The 16,317-nt window shown below is 40.0% G+C and overlaps 1 protein-coding gene across 2 annotated transcripts in view; it reads left to right on the top strand.

Annotated features, from left to right (window-relative positions):
* PTPN9 (protein tyrosine phosphatase non-receptor type 9) overlaps positions 1–16,317 on the top strand; it is an 87,955-nt gene that overhangs the window by 19,520 nt on the left and 52,118 nt on the right. For both annotated transcript variants that reach the window (XM_073212202.1, XM_073212203.1), the window contains exons 2-4: positions 12,432–12,575; positions 14,814–14,903; positions 15,601–15,725. In XM_073212202.1, the coding sequence (XP_073068303.1) occupies positions 12,432–12,575; positions 14,814–14,903; positions 15,601–15,725 (359 nt within the window). The remainder of the gene's footprint in view (positions 1–12,431; positions 12,576–14,813; positions 14,904–15,600; positions 15,726–16,317) is intronic.

Raw genomic sequence — 16,317 nt, 5'->3', positions numbered from 1 at the left:
ACTACTCTTGTTTTCTTAGTCTGAATTCAGTCCAGTGTAACAGTTCCTTATCATTGTAGGATAAAACTGTCAGTAGGAATTTATCAGATTTTCCACCTCCTTCTCCCTTTTAAGATAAATGTGATATCCAGCAAATGACAAGGTGTTTGATGGTCCCTATCTCTAACATCATGATCACTGTGCCAATTTTGGGATCTGAGTCAAGAAAACAATCCATATTCTCCATCACTGAACAGGCTGAAGGGCACTCCAGCGGTTACAGCATGTCCATTACTCTCTTTTATCCTTATTGAGAAATTCCCTACTGTAGTTTGTAGATTTTTACTGGGGAATATCATGTTGAGATACACTGCCACCCCACTACCCCTTTTAAGATTTGAATGAGATTCACCCATCCATCGCTATACTGTAGTCATGAATCCACCGAACTCAGATTTTCATGGGTAGGAACCATGTCTTACTTTACAGAATTCATAACCTTCAATTTATTTTGGATATCTCCATTTTAGATGTCTGAAGTTAAGGTATTGGCAACTTAATTCTCAGATACATTCTTTTGTGACTTAATAGTCACCTCTCCCATTGCTTTTCCTCCCATGTCATTCCCGATATTCTTTTCCAGTTTTATCCAGGAATTTCTCTCCCTTTATTTTCTTTCTCTTCCTCTGTTTTCAATTTTAAGGTCTCATTATCAGGTCGGCAAATGTTCAGACATAGAATTCTTCCTGCCCCTTTTCGTTAGGCCAGGATCCCATCGTCTTTCATGCATTACTTGTCAGAATGGTGCCAGGCATTTGGTGTCGTCGTGAGCTCGGAAGACTTGGCTCCTGCACCTCCCCAAGCTTGGAGTCTAATGGAAACAGACAGACAATAACATAGACTTTTATAATAACCGCTTTTATAATAACTGCATACCTGACTGGAAAGCGATAAAACTTCCAGAGTACAGTGGGATTTAGACTGACACCTAAACAGTGAATAGGGGTGCAACAGGTTTGGGAGTAAGGGAAGGGGAAGAATGTTTTCCAGCATGATCTGCAAAATAAACGCCAAGGACTCTGCAGCCATTCACCATGCGTCCTTTCTTTTCTAAATTCTCAGCCATCAGTTGGAAGAAGAGATAAAAATTCCCACCAAAGGCCTCCTAGGACACCCTCTAGGTGACCTCCAAGTCCTTTAGATTTTTTTTTCCTTAAAAAGACTTCCCAAGTTCCTTCTGGTTGTATGTCCCCTTCATTAACCAGCTGGCAATGAGAGGCAGTTGGCAAACAGCCTTAGGGTTCTTCGTTGTGGAAGCGACGGGCTGCAGTGTTCCGCCCCCCAACCTGGATGACTCACTCTTGCCGATAGTGAAGGAGCTTCCTGTTCAGTGTCCAGATTTTTTAATTTGTTTGTTTGTTTCTCTTCTGTGTTATATTCTTCTGCCCCTCAACCTCTTCACATGAATTTTCTCTTATCACAATTTAGAAATGATTACTTCCTTGTTTTCTTGTTGAATTATTTCCTACATTGTTTCTGGGAGTTTTTTCATCTCTTTGATAACCTTTATCTGGAGAGTGGCTTTTAAGCCCGAGAGTAGAGATGCCCGCTTGCATTTAGTAAACGTGCTGTTGGCAGAAGCCTCCAGCAGTGAAGTGTGTGTACACAAGTCCAAGCGCTTCGGAGTGTGCCCTGTTTTGGTGTACAGGTTCCTAAAAGGAGCTGTACTCCTTTACCACTTTGTAGAGCTCCCCAACACATTCCCTTTGGCTCTGATAGGAAGACTGTCAACAAACTTATAATTTGGTGGCATTGTTTATAGTACTTTTTAAAACATTATGTTCAGATACTCCTATTACACATATTTTAGTTAAAGACTACATAAAATTAATAAATTTTTATTTTTTAAGTAGATAATATAGTCATATGATTTAAACTTAAAAAGTTACAGAAAAGGTTGTGGTAAATATTCTCTGTCTTGCCATGTCCTAGTTTTCCTCCGAGACAACCAACGTTACCATTTTCTTGTATATTCCTTCCAGGATAATTTTGTGCATAGACAAACAGATGGCATATATATTGTCTGATAAGATGAATGATATGTACCTTGTATTTCATAACTTCACTTAATGGAGTGGAAAGACTGTAGGATTTGAAAAGGCTTAGAGTCAAACCCCCAAACCTCAGCTCTGCCGCTGAGCAGCTTGCTTAGGCTCTGTGTGCTTTGATTCGTTTATGTGGTCAGTAATCCTCAGCATGCCAAGCCTGTTCTATAAGGTGTATGTGTGGTTCCTTTGGTGCGTGTTAAATGCTTTACAGATGGTCGCTACTTCTGTTATTTCTTGCCGGACCGCACTGGCCGGTGAGCGCCAGGAGGATCAAAGTGAATGGACTGAATGACTTCACTGCAGTGTCTGCCCAGTCTCTTAACCTACGGAGGGAAGCCAGGAGCCAGGGAGACAAAAACAGTATTTAGAAAGGAGCCGAACATCTTTTGCTCTTCAGGTATTGGAGACTGGATGTCTCTGGTCTGAGGCCCTCACTCTTGGCTGGTGGAGTGCTGGTGAAACCTAGCCCTATCCTGCCCCTGGTAGGAAGCCATTGACTGAGGAGCTTTTCACGTTAACGCCGACCTCTGGTGCAGCCTGAAGCTTTGGGCCCTTGAGGAAAGCCTCACGTGGCCTGCCCTAATCTGGGTGTCCTGCTGTTTCAGTTCCCAGTGTGATGTTAATCCTTTAATAGCAGTTTTTTTTCTTTTTGGTTTTTGCACAGTGCTTGATGTAATAGATGAAAGATTCTGGAATTTGACAACCATTCCCGTTCAGTTTCTTCAGGAGGATGGTGTTGGGCTTCTCTTCATGGTTATGTGGCCTTAGCATTTTTGATAGGATTTGGAGGGCTTTAAGTTTGAATTCACTCAGCCTCTTAATGGGTGAAAGAATGAGACTTTACATCTTGCAACACAAGGATACCAGAATAAAGAGATCTAATAATGTCGGGATATCTTTTAAAGTTAAGAAAAAATTTGAATACCCACTGTACAATGTTCTGTGCTGGGTGTTGTTTTAAGCAGTTGATTGTGAGTTCCCCAAATACTTTTACCCATTTTTCTGGGAGTAGTTCTATTAATTAGTTATGTTTTATAAATATATTCGCTATATCTTTTATGAAAGAAAGGATTTAGTATATTGGTAGAGAAGACTTAATTGGGGAACTACTGGAAGGTAGAAATGTTTATCCATTTGAATATATGGACTGAGGAATTGTATGGATGTTTTATTTATTGGGAAATGTGAAATACAAAATTTCTTAGAGCCAAGGCCTGCACAGGAATCAGAAAAATACATTGGAGACCTTAAAATACCCTATAATTTCTTTGACTTTTTGAAGGAAAGTTCTTTTTGAGGGAAAAAAAGAAGGAAGGAAACTATTTTTTTGGCCTATGGAAATAGAGTGATGAAAAAGAGACAATGAAGGAAAACTGAGTAGAAATCAATCAGACTTGAACACATTAAAAACAAAACAAAACGTGGAGCAGGTCTGACTACAAGCACTGCGTCTACTGCCTTCCTGTGTATATTTCTTGGCAGTTCTAAAAGTGATTCAGGAACTGATCCCAGCTGGATATGGATGAGAAATGAAGATGATAAATCACTGAAATGGTAACAGTTTTTACTTGGTTAATTGATACAGGGTATTAACTTTTTTATGAAAGAAATTAGGTTTTTCTTTTAAAAAAATGCAAAAGTTACTGCCTTTAAAATGAGAACCATTTACAGGTAGAATAGCTGCAGCATAGATTTGCTTTAATCTCCAACTTTTTTTTTGGTTAGAAGTTTGGAAGGCTGCCCTTTGGTTTTTATTTTTATTTTAGAAAGTTTTTAGTGGCAGTAATAATTATAATTTAAGTAATATTGGCAATACTTTGGATTACTGTATAACCTAAATTATTAGTAGCAGAACTAATTTGGATTAAGTTTGAAATTCATGTATGCTTTCCCATTTTATTTTTCTAGAAGAGAAGTAATAAAAATGAGACAAAAGAATAAAAGGTTTTTGGTTCAGTGTTTTACAGGTTAATGCTATATTTGGGGTGTTTTAGTGTTTTTAACATACTGTGATGTACTTTGGCATCAGTGGTCCATTGTGTGGTCCATTATGTGGACATTCCATAATTCATTAATTTCCTTGTTTATTGTTAGTCATATTGTTGTCAGGCAGTTGTGTCTGGAGAGGTCTCTCCCTGTGCATTAGGTGGAACCTCATCCTGGTCAGGGGAGGGTTCTTGACTCTGATGAGGAAAGAATTCTCAAACAGGTCAGATGAGTGTAGTAGGTAAGGAAGGAATTCATTAAAGCAAGTAATGAATGGTGGCAGCCATGCAGGCTCATAGAGGGCAAGGAAGGACAGAGAGAGGAAAGGAAGGTCACTGAACTCCTGCTCGGCACGGGGCAGATCCCTTGCCAACAATTGAAGCCAAAGTCAGCTGCTAAAGTCAACTGGCATCCAGTGTCTGCTTGAATTTGCAAGGCATGGTACTCAGCCCCTGACAGCCCAGGATCTGGGGGAGCCGCACAGCACTGGTCGGAGTGAGATTATATTCTGAAAACTTCCCAAAGGCAAAGAAAGGAGATTTGGGGGCAGGCTCCTAAAGAGCATGGCTGTACACCCGCAGTTCTGTCCGAGTCACCCAGGCGATGGGAACTTGCAAGCCCCAATCAGAGATCTTAGTGCCCTTCCTTACTTGTTTGAAGTAGAACACAGAGAGAAAACTTGTACATAAGTCTAGAAAATTGAATGAAATAGCCAAGTAACAAAGACACATAACCACTGGAAGAGCACAGACACAAAACACAGTGAGCTGAGGAGCAAGAAGGCTTTATGTAAGGTAAAGTTCTCTCTTCAAGAAGCGGGAGTGAGGGCATCCTCAGCTAGGAGGCGTGCTTAAAGGCTAGGATGCTGTCTGTTAAGGATTTCAAGAATGGGGCAAAAGGGCCAGGCGGGATGCGTAGGCTTGACACGTGGTCTCATGGTGTCTGTCTTCAGTGAGAGACAATATGTCATCATCATGCATAGTCAGTCCTCTAGATATTCTGTAAAATAAACTTAGACAAGGAATTTCTTGATCTTGTTCTTCTCCAAGATAGTGGTTACTCTGAAGCAGTGGAAAGGTACTGTTTAGGACCGCTTGCCCTGCCTTAAGATAGGGCCAGTTGTTGGCTGCTGACCATAGAATATGTTAGGAATCTTAGCCTTAAGATGGAGTCCTTTCTGTTCTTACTATACTACTTATATCTTGGCATTTTTAATCTTAGGCAGGAAAAATTAATATGCTTGTTTCATTTCCCTGCTCTACTTCAATATAGGTTATCTCTAAAATTTTGCCATTGGAAACAGTACTACAAGTGAATATCCATACATCCAGTATTCATTCATTGCAGCATTGTTTTTAATGGCGAAATACTAGAAACAACATACATGTATATATCTGTCTGTCTTTGTACCTTCCATGCTTATATTTTTGTATAGTAGATTCTTAGAGGTGGTGGTGTGAGTCAAAATAGTTTGTATGTTTAAAACTGTACTATATAAGTGCCTAATTGATACAAAGAAGTGGTGTGAATTACATAGTTACTACATTGTGTAGAAGCACCCATTTCCCATATTACTGCCAATACTGTATGTTGTCAGTCTTTTTAATTTTTGTCATTTGAAGGGAATGGTATCTTTTTAAAATCTATCTTTTAAAGTCTATACATTTTATTTAGCTTTTGACTAGGTTATGTGTGGACATGGTTTAAAATTTAAAAGACATGAAAGTTTGTAGTTTATACCCTCCTAGCCCCAATTCAGTTAGTTCTTCTCATAGGTGACTGATGCTACCATTTTTTTGTCTGTATCCTTTTACAAGTACTTTATGAACAAATTCATATAATATACTTCTCCAAATAATTGTCATATCACTTGTAGCATTTATATGCAAAGGATTATATATAAAAATCCTGTATATACATAGGATTATTTCTGGACATTATTCTCTTCTTTAAAATTCCCATCTTCATGCATTAGGTTTCTCTTTGTCCTTTTGCATTAAATGACCTTCAGCACAGTGTTGTATAGTAGTGATAACAGAAGGCCTCAGGGCCTTTCCATCTTTAATAGGAAAAAAATGATTTTAATGTTTCATTATTTAGTATGATGATTGCTTAGGTTCTGTTAGATAATCCTTACCAAATTAAGGTAGTTCCCTCTATTCCTAGTTTGCTAAATTAAAAAAAAATCATAATGGGTGTTAATTTTTATTCCATGCACTTTCAGCATATGTTGAGAAGATTATATACTTCTTCTCCCTTAGTATCTGTTAATATAGAAATTTATTAATTGATAGATCAGATGTCAGACTGTCTTTTCATTCCAGGGATAAGCCCTCTTTGGTTAGGATGTGTCATTCCTCCATTGTACTTTTTTGTGTAACTTAAGAGTTATTTGTCCCATGAAGGTTTATTTTGAAGGTGATATTTAATAACTTAAAATTTACATCTCTTTGATACTCAGTGATCACTAATGTTTCTGAAAGTATATCTAAAGGTTCCTTGGCTTTTCCTCCTCTGTCTTCCTTCTAAATGTTAATGTTCTTTAGAGTTCTGAAGGAGTTCATTTAGCGTTCATTCACTCATCACACATGTTTAGGAGATACTGTTAAAGAGATATTTTTTTTGTGCCAGGTACAGTGCTAGGAACTAGGTAAATAAAATAGACAGAACTCCCCTGTTTGCTGATAGATTTTTCCCTTCCAGTTTTTTTTTCCCCTCTGCTAACTGAGTCATTTTTAGTGGGGAGAGGAGAACCAGCTAACCTGTTCTTGCTTAAAGATCTCTGGTGATTCCTTCATGTATATGGGATCATGTCTGGTATCTGGAGCACAGCACATGAGGGCCTTAGCAGTGTGGTTTAGCCTACCATTCTCTGTCATACAAACTGGACACACCAGCTACACTGTATCCCCAATAATCCCTGTTCTTTCAAGACTACTAGGTTTACAAATTAGTTTCCTCCAACCTAGAATATTTGTCTCTTGCCTGGCAAATTCTGACTCACCCTTCCAGTCACTCCTTTAAAAAGATGTAAAAAAATTCTCCAAGAGGGTACCCAAATCCCATGGCATTCAGTTCATAGATCGTCCTAGAATGACCTATTTATGCATGTCTGCATATTTAAATGACTGTACACTGCTCAGAATAGGATCTTTATCTCTCTAAATTGGTTCTTCTCAATTGCTACTGTACTGCTTGGCACAGAGTAGGTCCTCAGCAAATACTTGCAAATGCTTGACTGATATGCCTGAACGATTTATGACTGGATGCCTGAACGGGTGCGACTGTTCCGTTGCCCTGATGAATACTGCTGCTGCTTGTCATGGAAGTTTGCGAGCCAGGAAATGACTCTCTGACCTAGAACAATATGTACTTGAATATATTCTTTCTTTCTTCTCCCTCCCCCCACCGCCAACGTGTGTGTGTGTGTGTGGGAGTGAGGGTATGTGTGGGGGGTTGTGGGAACGTATACTTAGAAAGTTATTCATTAGTATTTTTCTGTTGACCTTGATTTTTAAATTGTTAAAAACATGAAAACAGCTTTGCAGAACGATGGGATTATGGGTGACGTTTCCTTTTTGCAAATTTCCTTAATTACATTGTTTCATAACATGAAACCAGAAATTCTTCTTTAAACTTTTTCCTTCCCAGATGGCAGTACAACGATATTTAGGAAAGCATTGGCTCTTTTAAAATCAGTTTAAGAAAAGGAAAAATTTTCCTGATAAAACGAAAATATCTGAGATAAACCATTAAATATTATTCAAAGGGACTAGGTTCATTTCCATATTTGGCACAATAACAAAGGCTAATGACAAGATACAGTCTTTCAGTTTGGAAATACAACAAACCTTACCTTACTCTAGTACAGGAAGCTAGTGTATCTTCACATATATTCTGTTTCACATACATTCTATTCTTATCAATTATCAAATTGATAATGGACTGAAGGGATTAATAGATGTAACAGGCAATGATTTACAGTGAAGGAAATCTGAGAAAATGAGCATAAGAGGAAGTTTACCAATGCATCTGTCACTGAAGTTAAGGAGGAAATGGCATATTTGCTGAAATGCAGAGGTAACCTCAGATTTGGTGAAGGGGAGGCACTGAGACTTACATTGAATCACTTTCCTTATTTAGATATTCAGTGCAGGGTGACTGACTGACCGCATTTTTTGCATGGTGTCTGTCCTGCACAAAGTTGTCCCTTTATTAAAATGAGAAATAGTCTTTAGTAAGTTCAATGCTGTTAAAAAGGACTTGGGCTCAGGATGACAGTGTTAATCCCCAAAGCTGCCAGTGAGTCTGAAAGTAGGGACAGGAGGATTGAGAGATGGGCATAGGGGTGGGTTTAAATACTTTCGGACCCAGCTTCTGTGCTGCCAGAGTCCAAATGAGGAGGAGTTGCTCCTTTGGAGGCTTTTGTCTTGCAGTTGAACACATTTTGGCGGTTTCTGATCTAAATTTGTTCTTTTGGATGAAATTTATTAGAGAAATTGAGTTGCTAAACAGGCTAAAGAAAAACAGAGGTCACTTGATTATTTCGAACTCTGTCTTTGTTGAAAGAAGTTGTAATGTGAAATGACTAGAGTAAAAAAAAAATGAGCAGCCATTCACGGTCCATCTACCCTGTTCCAGGTGTGGTGGATGTTTTTCTATCTGTTGTCATATTCAGTCAAGCCTCACTGTTTTTTTATTATAGTATCATTGATATGCACTCTTACGAAGGTTTCACATGAACGACATTGTGGTTTCGGCATTCACCCATATTGTCAACTCCTCACCCCCCCATTGCAGTCACCGTGTCAGCATAGTAAGATGCTATTGAGTCATTACTGGTCTTCTCCGTGCTATACTGCCTTCCCTGTGACCTACCTATATTGTGATTGCAAATTATAGTTCAAGCCTCATCTCTTCAGGTGAGGAAATTGAAGGCTCAGAGAGGTTAAATGACTTGCTCAACTATCACATGGCACGGAGAGAGGATGGGTTCTTTCTGATTCCCAAGTTCCCAAAAGTATTCCCAAGACTACTAGACTTTTCTTTGGTGGTTAGGTAGCTGACATCCTAAGAGACAGAAGTTTTCTGTTTATTCCTAGAGTAGGTTTCTTAAAGGTCTAGCTTTTCACTCTCCCACATTGTCTTGGAATACAGGCTTCAAGGCACTAACTATGAAACTGAGTGTGCCAACACATTTTTCTTGGCCTTTTGGGTGGCTAGCCCTTTGCCTAGAACTCATCTCAAAATTGTGGCTGCTCTCTGGGAGTTTGATTTAACACGAAGACTATGTTGTTGGTTTCATTTATTCTCTTACACCGTATTTCAGCTCCGGTGGATGGTGTCTAGGGTGTCATCCACTTAACCGACAGATTTCTTAGTCATTTTATAGCAGGTTCTCTAGTGTCTTTTTCTTCATGTCCATAGTCAAGAAATTTGTTTTTATCTGTTTAAATGGTTGTGGGAGAAGTATGAAATTACAGTAAGCTTTCAACTATGCTGAAACGAATCTTGTACCTGAAAAGCTGGCTGAGGAGGGTTGCAAGCGGTAATGTTAGTTTTTCTGTACATCAGTTAATACCTTTTTTCTGCAGGAAGACCAAAGTTTGAACTATGGCCACTCCTTAGCTGCCAGGTGTTACCAACTTGTGGGTAACTCAAGGCTAGATAGGTTCAATCCACCGACCTTGAGTTGAAGTAGTTTCTTATCTGTGACTCATCTTTTGACTCATTCCTCCTTTCAGCAGAAATACACAATATTAATTTCAGGAATTGTAGTTCTCCTTTCTGAAGAGTGTATTGCTCACTGAAATTGCTGGGACTTGTTTTTCTGGTAACCAACAAGGCCACAAACTGGTCTGTACTCAGTGGCTCTGCCAAATCTATGTGTAAACAAAGGAAGAGACCTGATTAACTGTCTAGAGAAAGGCTGTTCCAGATGAGACCATCCTTTCTGACTTCTTTCAGAGGCCTGTCTCTTCCATCAGAGGGGTGGGATGCAGGGTGTGAATCCGAGGCTGAATGTAACAGGTGGTGTGTGTATGTGTTTGTATCTGTAAGTAACACATCACTGTTTACAGTACACTGGACTCTTCATGCAAGGCCAGTCAAGCCAGACCAGGAAGAATTGTTCCCGTGCTCAGAGCCAAGAATAACATCCTGACCTGCAGGGAACAGAGGTCAGTTCAAGGCAGCAGCTCTTGGGAGCTGCAGAACATTAAGAACCTTGAGGAATTTAAGAAGAAGGAAGCCAGTATGTACTTTGAAGGAAGTTTGTAAATCTTGCGTGTCTCTTATTAGGGCATGGTTTATTTATGGAAAATGAAAAATCATTTTAACAGTTGGATATATGATGAGTTCATAACATCTTCTGGTCATTTAACTATATTTTCCTTCCTACCTGCATATTGATTTCTCTGTAGTTTTTATGAGGAAAAGGGAAAAAGTATGTTCTGTTATTCAGGTGTTTTATTCTGCAGACAGCTCCAGACAAGCCTGAGGAGAAGCCAGAATTTAAGAGATGTTAATTATAAATAAATACCCTTTACAAACACTCTGGCGACCTTCTGGACTCACCGGCGTGTTGTGCCTGGGCTCTTTCTGTGCCCACCGCTCTTCTGCCTGCTGTGTTTCCTCATTCGGGTCCTGGCCACTTACCCGCCAGGGCCAATTCAAACTGTTTTCTGGTGGAGCTTCCAAGTTTGTCCTGTTGTCTTCTCTGGGACTCATTTTTCTGGTCTGATTTAAACTGCTTCTGGCCAACGTGATTGTCTCAAAGTTTTTCTTCATGGCTTTAATATTTTGGCTCTTTATATGCACTTCTTGCCTGATTAGTTTTGCTGGTTTCCTCTTTTCTGGTGGTCTAAGTCATATCGCTTCAGTTGGAAGGGGCCGAAGCTCAGGTGCAGCCTGAGGGCCGCTTCCGTCTCACTCCGGTTTGCAGAGTGCCTTTTTCCTTTCCTGGAAATTCGGGGATGGATCAGGTACTCTGTGTGAGGTATTGCTGACTCTCCTGAGCCTCTAGTTTGCTAGTTTTTTAAACATGAATGTGGCAATTTGGATGAAATTTGCAAAGCAGGACTTGTTGCCGAGACTCTGGAATAGGTCGCTGCTGTCACCTTTTGTCCCCGTGCTTTTCAATTGGAAAACGCGAGGTGAACAAGAATCACCCTGGCCCGGCCACGCAGTGGTCTCGGTCGTATACCTTTTGGAGCTCACCTCATTTTTGTATTACTTATTCTTCTTAGCACAGATAGTACAAATAGTTAATAAATACATAATAGTTTGGTAATAAATACATTTAACTGTAGGGAGATCGGTTGATTTATTTCAGAATCTAATTTCAGAATTCTCATGAAGTCGATTACATTTTGACCAACACGTGAGAAAGGTTTCTGTATGCAAGGGACCAAATAACTATGCAGAAAGTGTTCAGCAATTTAGAATGTGCTTACAAAAAAAAAATCTATCCTATACTAAAATAAAGACACAAATGGGTAGTGTGTGTGGCTACAGTGAAAATTTGTTATAATTTTAAGGAGAAATAGGGTGAGAGGGGATAAAAGAACATGGGTTAATCAAGAGATTGGAATGATTCTAGAAACAGGCATCTTGCCAGCTTGGGATCAGACTGAAAATAAAAATTTCCCACCCTTGCACCAATATGAGGCTCTCTACACTGACCCCCAAAGTCACTATCCAGAGGGGCTGTTGATGACTCGATGGGCACTCGTATCGGTTTTTGGGCTGCCACATGAAACATGAAGAGGTCCTGTGGGGTCAGTTAGCCCAGAGAACAGTTGACCTTTTGATCTGTTCAATTCTCGGTAATAGTTTTGCTGCTCTCAAATAGTATTGCTAATTCCAAAGCTCGTCAAAACCATTTTCTGATTCTTTTGCTGTGTCCAGATGGTTTGTTGGGACCGAAGCAGCAACTGAGAGTGCTGTGCTATACCGCACATTAAGCAATAGCCCTCGAGCTGGCCCACCCACCTTTAAAAAAACAAACAAGCCCATATAAAAACAACAAGAAACAAACTCTGCTGTTTTTTGCTTTGGAGCCAGTGATTTGCATCTCATTGGGGAGCCTTGTCCCCCCTCATTATTTCTTCACCCCTGTGCTAAGCCCTGCTCTCTGAACCTAGCTCTGGCTTCTGGCCTCATTGAATTGTACAAATTTTAACTATTTCTAGCTTCAGACCTGTTTCCAACTTTTGTCTTTCCCTGCTTCTGGTAATAAACTTTGGGTTCAGATTTGCTTGGGAAAAGACTGATATATTTTTTTTCTTGCTTGTTTGTTTTTTGTTTCCATAGTATTTCTCAACTTACTAATTATTCTTTATTTTCTTTGTCAAACAGGCCACCAAGCAGTTTCTTGAAGAGATTAACAAGTGGACAGTTCAGTACAACGTTTCCCCTCTCTCTTGGAATGTGGCTGTCAAGTTCCTCATGGCCCGGAAGTTCGATGTGGTCCGGGCCATAGAGTTGTTCCACTCCTACCGAGTACGTGGCTCGGGGGTGGACTGCACCTTTGGCGGTCGGGCTCTTCATGCCGCTCTTCTCTCTGCTGGGTGCCGCGCGTGCATTGGTTCTCCGAGTGTTCTCCCCACTCCCATAAAAAAAAAAGCAAAGAAAAACTGGATAGTATCTACGAGCCCTACCTTGAAGTCTGAAAATTTTTCTGAAGAGATAATAACATATCCCTAAGTTAAAAAAAGAAGAGGGGATTAGAAGTACAAGAATTAGTTTAAGACTAAAGCTCACTTATACCTATCTTGTTTAATATTCACTCATTTATTCACATTTATTGTATGTCTACTATGTTCCAGGTACAGAGATTACTATTTAGAAAGAGAGAACAAACAATTACAGAAATGTTATGATAGGGTTCTGTGTAAGCACATTAAGTTAGGAGGGTATTGTAAAGATTGTATTAAGATCTGAAGAATGGGTAGGAATCAGATAGGTAAGGGAGTATGGAAGAGAGAACAGCAAGGTCAGATGTGTACTGGCAAAAGAGAAATTAAACAGCAGAAATGCTGAGCTGAGAGTGGGACATGGCAAGAGATTGAACAGTAGAGGTGAACATGTCTTGATCAGAGTATCTGCTTTTTCTTTAGAGCAGAGGAATTAATCAAAGGTATAAACAGCAGAATGACTTGATCAGATTTGCATTCTGGAAAGATATTTGTCACTGTGATTCAGAAAAGAATCAGAAGGGCTACAGTAGAGACAGACCAATTAGAAGGCTGTTGTACTTACTGGGAGAGAGATGATCGTGGTGACTTCAGGTGTGCCATCAGGGGAGATAGAGGGAGAGGTGTGCACATTCTGGAGGTAAAATTGGTAAAACAGGGTTGCTTAAGGTAGTGTGTGAGGAAAGAGGTGTTAAAGGTCCCAGGTCTCTGACTTGGGTGGCAGGGTAAGTGGTGGTGGCATTCATTAATTTAGGAGACACTGAAGTGGGAGCAGGTATGTGGCGACACAAGGCCACCAATTCAGTTTGGCCATGTTAAGATTGAAGTGCCATTGGAATATCTAAATAGACATGTCCTTTAAGCAGCTGGACTATGAGTATAGGGTTCAGAAAAGGTATCTGGACTGGAAGTACAGATTTCAGAGTGATCAAAGCAGAGCTGAATATTGGAGCCATGAGCAAGCATGAGGTCAGCCTGGGAGAATGAGGGATAGGAAGATGTGTAGGGCAGAACATCACCTCGGACTTTTTTGCCGTCTTGGTTCAGTATTGTTTTAAAAGTGGAATTTGAATGCTTTAGGTAGGCGTGTGCTTTTCTGTGGTCCTAGCACTAACACTCTCTTCACTTGCTGCCTTGCCCCTGAAAGCATTTGAATTTGATTTTCGGGATGCATTGGGAAAGAATATAAAAAAGACCTGATTTGTTTTATTCACCAGTGTGTTCCTAGCACTTAGCTCAGTGCATGGCACATAATAGTCGCTCTACAAATATTTGTAGAGTGAATGAATAAGTCAGTGAGTAAATCAGTGGGTGAATTGAGCAAATATTCGAATGTAAAAAAGCCCACAAAAGGAAGTTGAAAAAGTAGGAGAACGAAAAGAGCAGTTTCTAATGGCTCAGGAAAAAGGGAATGTGAGCGGCCAGCCCTGTCATGTCGAAAGAGGACTGAAAATGCCCACTGGGTCCAGCGACAGGAAGGTGCTGGCCACTGGAGCAGGGCCCCTCAGTCAGATACGGGAGAGGTGAGAATGCAACAGACTGAGTTTGAGGAACTAAGGGTGAGCTCAAAACATCTTTCCGTGGAGATAAGAAAAATGAGGTCATGGTAACTGTTGTTGGAGAGAATATGAGGGGAAGGATGGCTCCTATTTAAGATAGGAGAGGCCTAAGCCTGGAGGATATGTGAGGGTGTCTCTTTCCAGACAGTTATTGGGTACATATTTTAATAGCCTGGTGCAATATCAGTGCTGCTGAATGTTTAAAATCTTTGACCCTGAACTCTAATGATACATACTGGTTGATCTTTGGAATTAAGATTCTTACTGATTCAAAGGGAAATATCCTGCCTAAAGGACTGATTAGGTGGCTTTGGACAAGAATTCTGATAGCACTCAGCTGGCCTAGAAGGCAGTTACAAAGTAATTCGTGATTCAGTTAGTTGACTTATAAAATCCCTTATCTCTTGAGATCTGGTGGTTATATAAAGGTGTCCTGGATATACAGTATTTTTATGTTGATTGATCTTGCTATGCTTTATTTTTAGGAAACACGAAGGAAGGAAGGCATTGTGAAGCTGAAACCTCATGAGGAACCTCTCCGTTCTGAGATCCTCAGTGGAAAATTCACCATCTTAGTAAGTCTTTATGAACTCCTCTTCTAGTATCTCATTTCCTTTTGTAGTTAATGTCCTCCTTGGACTTTGTTCCTAGGTACCTTATTCTGAATCTAGAGAGTCTCAACAGTTGGGAGCAGATGTGAAAAAGCTGTGCAGTTTGACACAAAATTATTCTAATAATAATTAAAATTATTGATAATTATATGGTAGATTTAGAAGAGTTTCTTCACTGGTCTGTTTAAGGTTATTTGAGGCCTTTGGGTTGGGTATACAGTGTTTCAGAGGCCCATCCTTCCTTATTTAATGCAAGCTCTCTCCACTTAGGGACCGCAGTCTTTCAGATAAGTATACAGTGATATTTTTAAGGCAGAGTTTGAATTTGTTTTAAGGCAGAGTGTGGAAACCATGATTGTATTCTATGGTTTTCTCCTGCTGCCTGGGAAATTCAGTGTAGACCATCCTTTACTCTCTCTACAGTTGAAGAGTTCAGAGAATGTGATTTTTCCCTACTACAGAATATGATCCAGGGGGTGCTGGGAATCAGGTATGGGAGGACAGAAACTTTCTTCCCTTTCCAAAGAAATTGATGCAAGTCAGAGAATTATTGCCAGCAGCTGTTCTCTTCATATCAACCTTTGTTCAGGATATAAGAAGCCTTAGGGATTGTTGTGATTTTCCATTTGATTCTAAATGTTTCTTGTTTTATTTTCTCTAGAATGTTCGGGACCCAACAGGGGCTTCCATCGCCCTCTTCACTGCCAGATTGCATCATCCCCACAAATCCGTCCAACACGTGGTACTTCAGGCTCTGTTTTACTTACTAGACAGAGCTGTGGATAGGTGAGCATGGACGTTATCTTTTAGGTGGTCTGCATCCGGATGGTCAAGTGATAGTCTTTGCTTTGCTTAAACTGAGCAGTGCCTTCATCATGCTCGTAGGATGGGCCTTAGGCAGTGCTATGAATAGGAGATATCCCGTGTCCTTAAGGGCTTGTCATGTTTCTGGATACTATCAAGATAGTGGGTATTCTGTATCTTTACCTGCTTGGCTCTATTTTGGGATAACAGAAGCCAAGAAGGCCAGTTAACTAGCAATCCTCAGTGTGTTGAGAATTACTTGTTGAAAGAGAGTAAAGGGGAAATGACCTGTTCAGGTTCTTTTTGCTTTTTCTCCTCTGAATTTTGATTTTCAAAACCGTCTGGGGCCTCAGTTTCTTTGTCTGTGAAAAAGGAATAATGCCATTTAACTCAGAGGATTTTGAGAATTGACATTGAGGAGAGAACAGTCCAGAAGTATAAAGTTATGAAAACTCACTTTATAAACAGGTGCATAAGCAAAAAGAGCCTACTCGGGTCATTTCTCCTTCCTCCTCTAAGGTATGTGGTAATTACTGCTATTCTACAGACAAAGAAAATGCAGCCCCGAAAGTTA

Source organism: Manis javanica, chromosome 8, assembly GCF_040802235.1.
Source record: "Manis javanica isolate MJ-LG chromosome 8, MJ_LKY, whole genome shotgun sequence".
Taxonomy (NCBI): domain Eukaryota; kingdom Metazoa; phylum Chordata; class Mammalia; order Pholidota; family Manidae; genus Manis; species Manis javanica.
The sequence above is the reverse complement of the archived record's forward strand: the minus strand, read 5'-3'. Positions and strand labels throughout refer to the sequence as shown.